This window comes from Syngnathus typhle, linkage group LG1 (assembly GCF_033458585.1).
Source record: "Syngnathus typhle isolate RoL2023-S1 ecotype Sweden linkage group LG1, RoL_Styp_1.0, whole genome shotgun sequence".
Lineage (NCBI taxonomy): Eukaryota > Metazoa > Chordata > Actinopteri > Syngnathiformes > Syngnathidae > Syngnathus > Syngnathus typhle.
Window position 1 is genome coordinate 13,017,124 of NC_083738.1, and position 12,315 is coordinate 13,029,438.

Below are 12,315 nucleotides of genomic sequence, written 5' to 3' on the forward strand. Positions count from 1 at the left end.
CCAGTTGAATTAAAATACTCAATGAACAAACTCAATGCACAAACATAAACATTGTAGATTTTAATTAAAAACGACATTACTAAAATCACACAAAAAGACAACACACAATTAATTAGCCCTGTTTAAGTTGCAACATACACAACCAGTTGATCATCGCACTTGCAGGAGTGTAGTTACGTAATATAAGTGATACAAATAATGATTTTTAAGTTCAGCGTGAGAGCTGTTCAATAATTCCAGTGAAGTTGCCTTCAGCACCACGGACAGAGATAAAGCCACGCGTGGCGCCACTTGCTCACTTTGGGTCAACATGCAAACTCCACACAGGGAGCCAAAAGTGAACCAACAACCTCAGGACTGTGAGGCGGACATGTAAGCCGCTGCGCTACCATGCAGCTCTACATTGTACTCAATTGATGTAAAATATAAGTGGCTGTATTATACACTAGTGGCAACGATTAATCTTTTTTCAAATGTTCAGTGACATCATATCTTGACTATAAATACATTAGCACTTTTTAGTAAACTAGTTTAGCATGTGTGTATAATTCCACCAATTTCAAAATTAGAGCCAAGTACTCATCAAACTTCAAAGTCTGAAAAAAATAAATAATTAAAAATCGTCCCAAATGAAGAAGTGATGTAACATCTGAAACAAACATGTCTGTCTAGGATGATTAAGTGACTTTCAAGTCTAAGTAATGGAAAATAACCAATTTGGGTGGACCATACAGGACATTATCTTGTAAGGAAGTTGTGCTCGATTAAAGGTGATGGTTTATTTTAGAAATATTGAATACAAACTGGGATTAAAGGTGCCTTAAAAATCTTGAACAAGAAACTACTCAGGCGGATTTGTGACAAGTATGACAACTACCGAATAGGTTACAAACGACAGCACCAAGGAAACAAGTGAGGGACTCAAGAAGAAGCACTTTGAAAACATTCACAAATTTATCTACATTTCAATGGGAGAAGAAAAACACTATTAAGTAACAGACTTTTCAAGAGGGTAACTTTAAAAATCATCATGGAAGAAACAACCTATTACTCCACACACTTTTCATTCCAAAAACGTAAATACTATGCTTTTATAATGATTTTTTTTCAAATCCTGGGAGCAGAATACACATGAAAAGGGATGCAACCCACACGCCCCGAACCTGACAATTGTGAGTCTTAACAGTGAAAAAAAACACATTGAAAAGTCAAAAAGGCGACTCACCAAGGTTGACATCTGTGAGATGTTTCCTGATATCTGATTGTTGTCATTCATTATATCAGCATCAGCTCCATCCACACTCACTAAACTCTGACTCATGGCTTGCATCTTCTTCATGTCACTTTTTCTGGAATCAGTGGTCTTGCACACCTCATAATTGTACACATGCGGGAGGGTCCCCGTCCCCAAAGTATCCGAGTACCGAGGTGGATAATACGGGATGACGGGCAGGTTGGAGTGGTACAAGACGCGAGACTGTTTCCACCTGTGCACTTTGACTGCGATGATGAGCAGCAAGCAGGTGACGAAGAGGAAGGAGACCACAGCCAGGGCCAAGACTAAGTAAAAAGTCAGCTTGTCATTGTACTCCTTATCGTGCATGCTCAAGTCAGTGAACTCCGATAGCACCTCAGGGAAGCTGTCGGCCACAGCCACGTTCACAATGACTGTGGCTGAACGAGAGGGCTGCCCGTTGTCCCCCACCACGACAGTCAGTCTTTGTTTGACAGCATCTTTATCAGTCACTTGGCGGACCGTTCGGATTTCTCCATTATGGAGGCCCACTTCAAACAGCGCCCTGTCTGTGGCTTTGTGCACTTGATAGGAGAGCCAGGCATTCTGGCCAGAGTCCACGTCCACGGCCACCACTTTGGTCACCAGGTAGCCCACGTCGGCCGACCGAGGCACCATTTCGGCCAGCAGCGACCCACCCGTCTGCACCGGGTATAGCACCTGTGGGGCGTTGTCGTTCTGGTCCTCGATTAGGATGTGAACTGTGGCCACAGAACTAAGAGGAGGGGATCCAGAGTCGCGGGCAGTCACGTTAAAGTCAAAGGACTTGATTTGTTCATAATCAAATGATCGGACTGCATGGATGACACCATTGTCAGAATTGATGGAGACAAAAGAGGACACAGCAACTCCATTAATTTCTTTCTCCTCCAGGAAGTAAGACACTCGGGCATTCTGGCCCCAGTCTGCATCGGTAGCACTGACAGTAAAAACGGAAAAACCGGGAGAGTTGTTCTCTGGTAAAGTCTTACTGTATTCTGACTGATGGAATTTGGGCGGGTTGTCGTTCACATCTGATATTTTAACGTTGATGTTTTTACTACTAGACAGAGGTGGAGAGCCTTGGTCGGACACTGTTATGGTCACATTATATTCAGGGACACTTTCCCGGTCTAAGAAGTTTTCAGTGACTATGGTGTAGTATCCTGTTAATGAAGACTCAATTTTAAAAGGGACGTCGGTGTTAATGGAACACTTGACAACACCGTTGACGTCAGAGTCTTCATCATTCACGTTAAACACAGCTACAGTTGTACCTGGGGGAGAATCCTCAGGTATGGACTGAGAAAAGGACATTAATTTAATAGTGGGGACATTATCATTCTCATCAACTATGTTAATGAATACTTTACATGTATCTGTATAACCTCCATGGTCACTAGCGAGGACTTTCAATTGAAAGTTTTGGGATTTTTCAAAATCTAATACACCAGTAAGTTTAATCTCCCCCGTTTTAATATCTACGTTAAAAAGGTCATTTTCCTTATTGGTAATATGAGGAGTGGAGTAGGTGACGTCACCATTGAGGCCCGCATCAGCATCGTTTGCATTAACAGTCATGATCAGTGTCCCAGCAGGTGAATTTTCAGGCACGTCAACCTTATAAACGGGTTGCGTGCACACTGGTGCGTTATCGTTTGCATCCAGCACAGTAATTTCGATTCTCACCGTCCCTGATCTGTGTGGCTCCCCACCATCTGAAGCAATCAACATGAGTGTGACACTCTCCTCTTTTTCTCGGTCTAAAGGCTTCTGTAAAATCATTTCTATAAAACGTTCACCTCCAGGTTGATTATGTATTTCAAGTTTAAAGTGATCTGATGGTTTTAGTACATATCTCTGAATATCATTAATACTAACATCTGGGTCAGCTGCATTTGCAAGAGAGAAGCGTGTGCCCGTTGTGACACTTTCAGCTATTTTTAAATGAATTTCTGACTGTGGGAAGGACGGACTGTTGTCATTAATGTCCACAACCTCCACTGTTACTCGATAAAGCTGGATGGGATTTTCTAAAATGATGTCAAAAGTGAAGCTGCAGGGCGTCGTCTTGCCACAAAGCTCCTCTCGGTCGATGCGCTCTTTAATTACAAGTGTGCCCTTGTCTCGCTTTAAATCAACATACTGTCTATCTTCTTTTGTAATGATACGAGCTTTACCTGCTACTAGTCTGCCAATATCCAAGCCCAAATCTCTCGCAATGTTTCCAACAAAAGAGCCTTCCGCCTGCTCCTCCGGTATGGAATAGCGAGCCTGTCCAGCCACGGAGCCCAGCTCGCCCAGACAAAGAATCACAAACAGTGTGCGCCATCGGCCTCTGACAGCGCGCATCCGCATAAAATCCATCGTGTATTCCAAAAAAACAAGATCACTTTTTCAAGTAAAACCAATGCCCACTCAAAAACGTCTGGAATAAACGAAACTCCAACGAAAATGTGCCTCTTCAAAATACCACTGGACCGTCGTGTTTATGAGCAATGACTCTCTAAAAGGAGCTCAAGAGGAGGACTCCTGCGCGGACGCGTTTCATTCTCACTCAATGACGTGTCACCAGCGGCGCTCAGAGTATTTTCACTGAACTACACCTCTAATTTATTCACTCTGTTTCAATTTAGAGACGGCACAAAGCATATTGATAGAGGGCCCTGTAAATTATGATATTACATGCAAAAAATAAAAACACGTTTTACGATTAATTTTTGAAAAAGAAATCGAGTAATTTTTCCAATATTATGACAGTCTTAGTTAAATTTACTACCTAATAATGGACAACAGACAATAAAAAAACTTTCATATAAAATCATTGATAAGCCTGATTTTTAACAACAAATTAATTCAGTCCTTTAATATACAAAGGCTGACATTATTGGGTCCAGAATACGTTTTTTTTAAATTATGAGCAAATTTTGGGTTGAAAATGCAATCAAATTTTAAGAATATTACAATCATGAAACTTTATTACAAAATCATACTAGAATCTACGTAGTAGTATCTAGTAACTAGATGCATATAACCTATTTGAATATTGTATATGGAGCCAGATTATTTTGTGTAATTAATAATAACAATAGTAATAATTATAATAACAATAATAATAAAAATAGTATTATAATAAAAATAATACTATTCAATTAAAATATATTCATATAAGTATTAACTAATAGATTCAAAGTGTTCCAATCAAATAAGCAATAAAAGCCAGCAACGCTTTCAGCACCAAGGACAGCAACACTTCATAGAGTTTTGACCCACTGTGTAGCCAAGTAAAACTATATGTACTTTAAAAAAGAAAATGCAATCACATGCCACATCTTTTGAAAACATATCCTGCTTATGCTAAAAGTTGGAGATGTTTAATAAGAACAAAATCGGTAAACAGCAAATGGGAAGATGGTGAAACACTTAACTCACCAAAGTTGACATCTGTGAAAAGTTTCCAGACAGCTCCTTTGTCACATGCGGCATGTCACCATCAGCTCCATCCACACTCACCAAACTTTGACTCACAGCTTGCATGTTCTTCATGTCACTTTTTCGAGAGTCAGTGGTCCTGCACACCTCGTAATTGTACACGTGCGGGAGGGTCCCCGTCCCCAAAGTATCCGAGTACCGAGGTGGATAATACGGGATGACGGGCAGGTTGGAGTGGTACAGGACGCGAGACTGTCTCCACCTGTACACTTTGACAGCTATGATGAGCAGCAAGCAGGTGACGAAGAGGAAGGAGACCACAGCTAGTGCCAAGACCAAGTAAAATGTCAGCTTGTCATTGTACTCCTTGTCATGCATGCTCAAGTCAGTAAACTCCGATAGCACCTCAGGGAAGCTGTCGGCCACCGCTACGTTCACAATGACTGTGGCTGAACGAGAGGGCTGCCCGTTGTCCTCCACCACAACAGTCAGTCTTTGTTTGACAGCATCTTTATCAGTCACTTGGCGGACAGTTCGGATCTCTCCATTGTGAAGGCCCACTTCAAACAGCGCCCTGTCCGTGGCTTTGTGCACTTGATAGGAGAGCCAGGCGTTCTGGCCAGAGTCCACGTCCACGGCCACCACTTTGGTCACCAGGTAGCCCACGTCGGCCGAACGAGGCACCATTTCGGCTAGCAGCGAGCCGCCCGTCAGGACCGGGTACAGCACCTGAGGGGCGTTGTCATTCTCGTCCTGGATCAGTATACGAACGCTCACGTTGCTGCTGAGGGGAGGGGAACCTCCATCTTGTGCCCTGACCACCAAGTCCACTTGTTTAATTTGCTCATAATCAAAAGAGCGAACTGCGTGTATCGTTCCACTTTGTGCATTTATAGAAACATAGTCCGACACTGGAGACCCACCGATATTTGCATCCTCAAAAATGTAAGAAATGCGAGCGTTTTGACTATCATCAGGGTCTTTTGCATTAAGAGTCATAATAGAAATGCCAGGAGTATTATTTTCTGTGATAATCGCGCTGTAAGCAGCTCGTGAAAAAAACGGCGCATTGTCGTTGACGTCAGAGACTTTCAGATGAAAAGTTTTTTTAGCCCACAGAGAAGGAAATCCTGCGTCTGTGGCAACAACAGTTATGTTATATTCTGACACACTTTCACGATCTAAAGGCGCATCTGTTAATAACGTGTAATAATTTCTCAAATTGGATTTAATTTTGAAAGGCAAATTTTGCTCAATTCTACAACTCACCTGTCCATTTTCAGCCGAATCAATGTCTTTAACGTTAATGATACCAACAGTTGTCCCAGGAGGAGAATCCTCTGACACAGGACTTGTGAAAGACATGACGCTCATCGTGGGAGCGTTGTCATTTACATCAGTGACGTCAACCATTACTTTGCATGAGTCCGTCAATCCTCCCTGGTCCTTTGCGTCTATTCTCAGCTCATATTTTTTATTTTTCTCAAAATCAATAGCGCCCTTCACAGAAATAACACCACTCTTTTCATCAATGGCAAACACATCACGCATGCTGCTGTCCATGTCTGAAAAATGATAAGTCACAAGGCTATTAGACCCAAAGTCTGCGTCAGTGGCATTAACAGTGACGACAAAATGACCGAGGGCAGCATTCTCCATCACGGCGGATTTGTACACGGATTGGTTGAATACAGGTGCGTTGTCGTTCGCATCAAGAACAATAATATTAATATTAACAGTACCAGACCTTTGTGGGTTACCGCCGTCCACTGCTATTAATTTTAAAGACAAAGTGGGGAGCGTTTCCCTGTCCAGCGGCTTCTGAAGCACCATCTCCGCATAATTCTTGCCATCTGTATTTGAATGCTGCTTCAGCACGAAATAGCCATTCTCTGTTAACAAATATTCCCGCAGGCTATTGAGACCCACGTCTGGGTCCTCGGCACTTGTGAGAGAAAATCGAGCGCCAGTGTTTGCAATTTCACTGATTTCAAAACGAATTTCGTTTCTTTTGAACGTCGGCGAGTGGTCATTTATGTCCGTAATTTCAACAGTCACATGATGGAGCTCCGTAGGGTTTTCCAAAATCACCTCAAAGCTGAAACTGCACGGCGTCACATCTCCACAAAGCTGCTCCCGGTCGATCCTCTCATTCACCACCAGAGTCCCTTTGTTTGCCAAAAGCTTGGTGTATTCGACGCTCTCCCCCGTCACGATGCGGGCCCGCCCGGACAACAGCCTCTTGACATCCAAACCGAGGTCTTGCGCTACGTTTCCAATCACAGAGCCTTTTTTCATCTCCTCCGGAATTGAATACCTTATATTTCCGTCGACCGATGGGATGAAGAAAAGGAGAAATGACAGATGCCAGCAGACGATGTGCCGTTTTCTATCCAATGTGCTGGGAGGGATTCCGTTTGCCATCGTAAAATATACCCCTCAAAATGATCCCAATAAAAGGTGCGTTGTCTAGATTTATAATTATAGTCCTAACAAAGGAAAATAGTGGGTTTACACCCCCTCAGACAACAAGCGAGTGAGAGCGTCCGTGTCTCTCGCCGCCAGCTCAAATGATGCACACCGCCCCTCTTCCCCTCATAGTCCTCACTAGTAAGGAGAGAGTGGAATACAGACCCACCGATGATTTGACCTACAGCGTCCCTCTGAGTTCAAATTGAGTAATGCAACTCATTTTCTCATCAATAAAAGCGTGCTTGTATCAGTCAAATTCATGCTTAAACTAAGATTAAATACAACACATCTAAGGAAATGATCTAATATGGCACAGTTTTAATGAAACAAAAAACAAAAGCTTGTTTATCACAAAGCAGTAAAAATTGATCAATGATTTCAAAGTTATTTGGTTTATTTTCAAAGGGACGTACATTTTATTAATAAGTCGGGAAGCCTACGAAATATTTTTACATGTAATTGTGAAATTGTTTGTAATTTTTTTGTATTGATCTTGTGATGAAGAAAAACTGTTCACTCAAAATAAAATATGCCAAGTGAAATTCAGACTGTGGTGCTAAAACTGCAAGACTTAGGAAATTCACAGAAAATAAATATCACTCCAAAATGAAAACAAATCACACGTAAAAGTTGCAGAATAAACGTGTCAGTTTGAATTACACGAAACACTATGACAATGGGTCATCCAACATGACATGGCATGAAGAAGGAATTAAGACTACTATAAAAATATTCTTTTATAGTAATTGGTGTTGAGATTGCTCTCATTGTGAAGATAAAACAGCGAGATTAGTTTCAGACTGTAGAAGGAAACATCCAACAACTGATTCACCAGGCTTGCTTTTTCGTTATGGAGTTTTACTCATAAAAATCTCAAGCAGTATGGAGACCAGTGAGGAGAGAATAACGTTCTCCTGTGAGGCTGTGAAAGTGATCAGATTAAAACAAAAAATAAGAGCAAAATAATACTGAAAACCTTCACTCACCAAGGTTGACATCTGAGAAAAGTCTCCTGACATCTGCTTGTTGCCATTCGATATATCAGCATCAGCTCCATCCACACTCACTAAACTTTGACTCATGGCTTGCATGTTCTTCATGTCACTTTTTCTTGAGTCAGTGGTCCTGCACACCTCGTAATTGTACACGTGCGGGAGGGTCCCAGTTCCCAAAGTATCAGAGTAACGAGGCGGATAATACGGAATGACGGGCAGGTTGGAGTGGTACAGGACGCGAGACTGTCTCCACCTGTACACTTTGACTGTGATGATGAGCAACAAACAGGTGACGAAGAGGAAGGACACCACAGCCAGCGCCAAGACTAAGTAAAAAGTCAGCTTGTCATTATACTCCTTGTCGTGCATGCTCAAGTCAGTGAACTCCGAGAGCACCTCAGGGAAGCTGTCGGCCACCGCCACGTTCACAATGACTGTGGCTGAACGAGAGGGCTGCCCGTTGTCCTCCACCACAATGGTCAGTCTTTGTTTGACAGCATCTTTATCAGTCACTTGGCGGACAGTTCGGATTTCCCCATTGTGGAGGCCCACTTCAAACAGCGCCCTGTCCATGGCTTTGTGGACTTGATAGGAGAGCCAGGCGTTCTGGCCAGAGTCCACATCCACAGCCACCACTTTAGTCACCAGATAGCCTACGTCGGCCGAACGAGGCACCATTTCGGCCAGCAGTGAGCCGCCTGTCTGCACCGGGTACAACACCTGAGGGGCATTGTCGTTCTGGTCCTGGATGAGGATGTGAACACTTACATTGCTGCTGAGGGGAGGGGAGCCTCCATCCTGCGCTCTGACAATAAATGTCAGCTCTTTGAGTTGCTCATAGTCATATGATCGAACTGCACTAATAACTCCACTTTCTGCATTAATGGACACAAATTCACTAATCGAAGTACCTCCAATTTCACTCTGCTCCAACATGTAGGAGATGCGAGCGTTCTGGTTTTCATCTGGGTCTTTGGCAATCAGTTTTAGCACTGAAACACCTGGCGAGTTGTTTTCTGCAATGTTTGCACTATAAATGCTGACCGGAAATACAGGGGCGTTGTCATTTACATCCGACACTTTCAAATTAAAAATCTTTTTTGTGGAGAGGGGAGGTGAGCCGGCATCTGATGCAATGATTGTTATGTTGTATTCTGAAACACTTTCACGATCTAAATCAGCATCAGTCATCAATGCAAAATAATTTCTCACATTGGATTTAATCCTAAATGGAACGCGGCCTTCTATTGTGCACCTCACGTGACCGTTTTCACCAGAATCCAGGTCTTTTACATTAATGATACCAATAGTGGCACCAACGGGGGAATCTTCTAACACGGGACTGGTGAAGGACATTACATTTATGGCTGGAACATTATCATTTAAATCACTAACTTCTATTTCGACTTTTGTGGAGTCACTCAACCCACCCTGATCTTTAGCTTCGACGATAAGCTCTATTGTTTTGTATTTTTCATAATCTATTTGCTTAGCTACAGATATACACCCTGTCACCTCGTCTATCTGAAACAAATCTGTTATTCCTGCTTTTGATTTTGAAAATGAGTATGTTACTTGTGCATTTGAACCACTATCAGCATCTGTGGCATTTACCGTTACAACGCGAGTGCCCTTTGGGGCATTTTCAATTAATTTAGCTCTATACGAAGTTTGATTAAAAACGGGAGCGTTATCATTGTTATCTTGAATGTTAATGTCAATATTTACTGTACCTGATTTCTGCGGATTTCCACCATCTACAGCCACTAATTTTAAAGTTAGTCGCGGCTGTTCTTCTCTGTCTAAAGCTTTCTGAAGCACCATTTCTGCATGTTTTTTGCCCCCCGGACTAGCGTGTTGTTTTAAAACGAAATTATCACTCGGAGTTAAAATGTAATTTTGTACGTTATTTGCATCCACGTCAGCATCATACGCACTCTCCAAAACAAAACGGGAGCCAAGCGCAGCAGACTCACTGATTTCAAATTCTAAATGTCGATTTTCAAAAGTTGGAGCATTGTCATTTACGTCCAACACTTCGATGGTCACGGGATGCAATTCCATGGGGCTTTCCAATAAAATCTCGAAGGTGAAGCTGCACGGCGTCACGTCTCCACACAGCTGCTCTCGATCTATCCTCTCGTGGACAACCAGGAGCCCTTTGTCCGCCCTCAGCTCGGCGTACTGGACGTTGTCCCCTGTCACGATGCGGGCCCGCCCAGAACGGAGTCTTTTCAGATCTAAACCGAGATCCTGGGCCACATTTCCAATAAGCGATCCCTTTTTCATCTCCTCTGGGACTGAGTAGCGGATTTGCGCCAGCGTTGCATTTAGAAAAAAACAGCAAAAGACAAAGAGGCAGGCCGCCCGTCGCCATATTCCACCACGGTTCGGATGAATATTTTTCCACTCCATATTAAAATAAAATTATTCCAATGAAGTGAACGGATCGAAAAATGACGAGGCACAATATCAGCCTATTTTAGCTCAATTGTACGTTGTTCACGCACGGCTCTCCTCTGCCGAATGGCAGCTTCAGAGCAGGGAGCCGCACTACATCACGGAGCACTCAACATCTATTTTACATGTAACAGCGCCCCTTAGAGTCCGTTATGTGAAGTTTGTCGAGTTAGTCTAAAATAGTCAACGTAACTAAAAAAATAAAAAAATAAATAAGAAATTAAACATTGTATGCCTTGATTAAAAATAATCACGTTAAAAGTCACATAAGGACAAGACAATTTTAATTATCCTTTTTTAAGTTATAACTTGCACCAAGAGTCAACCAACACAGTTGCATGAGCACTATTATAAAATATGTAAAATTAATTATTTTAAATCCTCTGACTGAGCGCTGTTCAACAAATCCAATAGAACTTGGTTTTCAGCACCACGGACAGAGACAAATTCACGAACGGCTCCACTGTTCACTTTGGGTCAATTAGGCTCAGGATCAGCATAAGTACAATGATAACAAAATGCATTGTACTTGTTCAATGTGATTTATAAGTATATATATCATAGATGTTGTACACTAATCATTTTTTCTGATGGTTGGTGACACAATATTGACACAACATAAAGCTCACAGAGTATACTAATGAATGTGCTACAAGTACAGCAGGCTGGTTCTGCTCGACATCGGCGAAAGCGAGTTTTGTGGCGATCTGGACTTTGAAGCGGGGACATTAAAGGCGCTCGGTCTGCTCCGTCCTGAAGCGTCGGAAGCGGTGTGCGAGGAGGCTGAAGAGGGGCGAGAGCGGGGGCGTCCAGGCCAGGCTCGGCCAACCCAGCTTGCCCGGCTGTGCCTTCCTTTCTTCTGGCGAACGTTCGATCGCTGGGCATCAACATTCCTGCTGAACCGGACAGTGCGTAACTGCTGTGCATCTGGAGCGGCTAGCGTGCTATCGGGCGGACCGGGCCATTGTACGAGGGGGAACATGGCGAGGAGGTGGAATGCGCGTCTACATCCGTGACGAATGGTGCCGGGACTCTGTGGTGGGATGCAAGCACTGCTCGCCTCTGGCGAAGTTTGTGATCTCCAGGCTTTTGGGGTCCTGAACTCTCTCCCCCGTTGTTTACTTGTATGTTACTTGTGTATTGTGTCTCGTCACCGTGGGATGGAGGAAACGTAATGTCTTTTTTACTTCACAAAACGAGGCAAAGAGATATCTTGGCTTTAATTTTGAAATTGGCAGCGTTGTGAAATGGACCCATCGTACTTTAACGGCTAGAAGAACATCATCCGAATTGAAGAAGAGATGTAACCTCTGTAAGAGATAATGTTCTCCAGGATGATCATTTTAAGTGGCTGCAAAATTACTTTTGAGTAAAATAACCAATAATGTTTCTGGGGCTCCATGCAAGACATGAGTAAAGATCAAGGTTTATGATTTAAGACAAGCTTGGGTTGAAAGGGGCCGTACAGATTTTAGACAAGAAACTCCTCAGCCAGAAGAATTACGACAAGTCTGAAAGACAACCAAAGGGCTACAAACTACATAACCACAGATGCAGTGCTCCGAGAACCAAGTTAAAAACATACGCGGTTTGCTATTTATCTACAAATCAATGCAAAAAGAAAAACACAAAAAGCTGACAGACTTTTCCTATGAACTTTACCAGCATCAAGGAACAAAAAAA

At 42.8% G+C, this 12,315-nt stretch overlaps 1 protein-coding gene across 21 annotated transcripts in view; it reads right to left on the reverse strand.

Moving 5' to 3' along the window:
* Positions 1–12,315, reverse strand: part of LOC133154375 (protocadherin gamma-C5-like) — a 211,091-nt gene that overhangs the window by 102,877 nt on the left and 95,899 nt on the right. Inside the window, exon 1 of one of the 21 annotated variants that reach the window (XM_061279135.1) lies at positions 8,164–10,706. The exons of 18 other annotated variants lie outside the window; for them this stretch is intronic. In XM_061279135.1, the coding sequence (XP_061135119.1) occupies positions 8,164–10,587 (2,424 nt within the window). In that variant the 5' untranslated portion in view covers positions 10,588–10,706. Of the gene's footprint in view, positions 1–1,225; positions 3,794–4,705; positions 7,300–8,163; positions 10,707–12,315 lie in introns of those variants that run through there. 2 more of the 21 variants (XM_061279127.1, XM_061279173.1) reach the window with 2 other exon arrangements.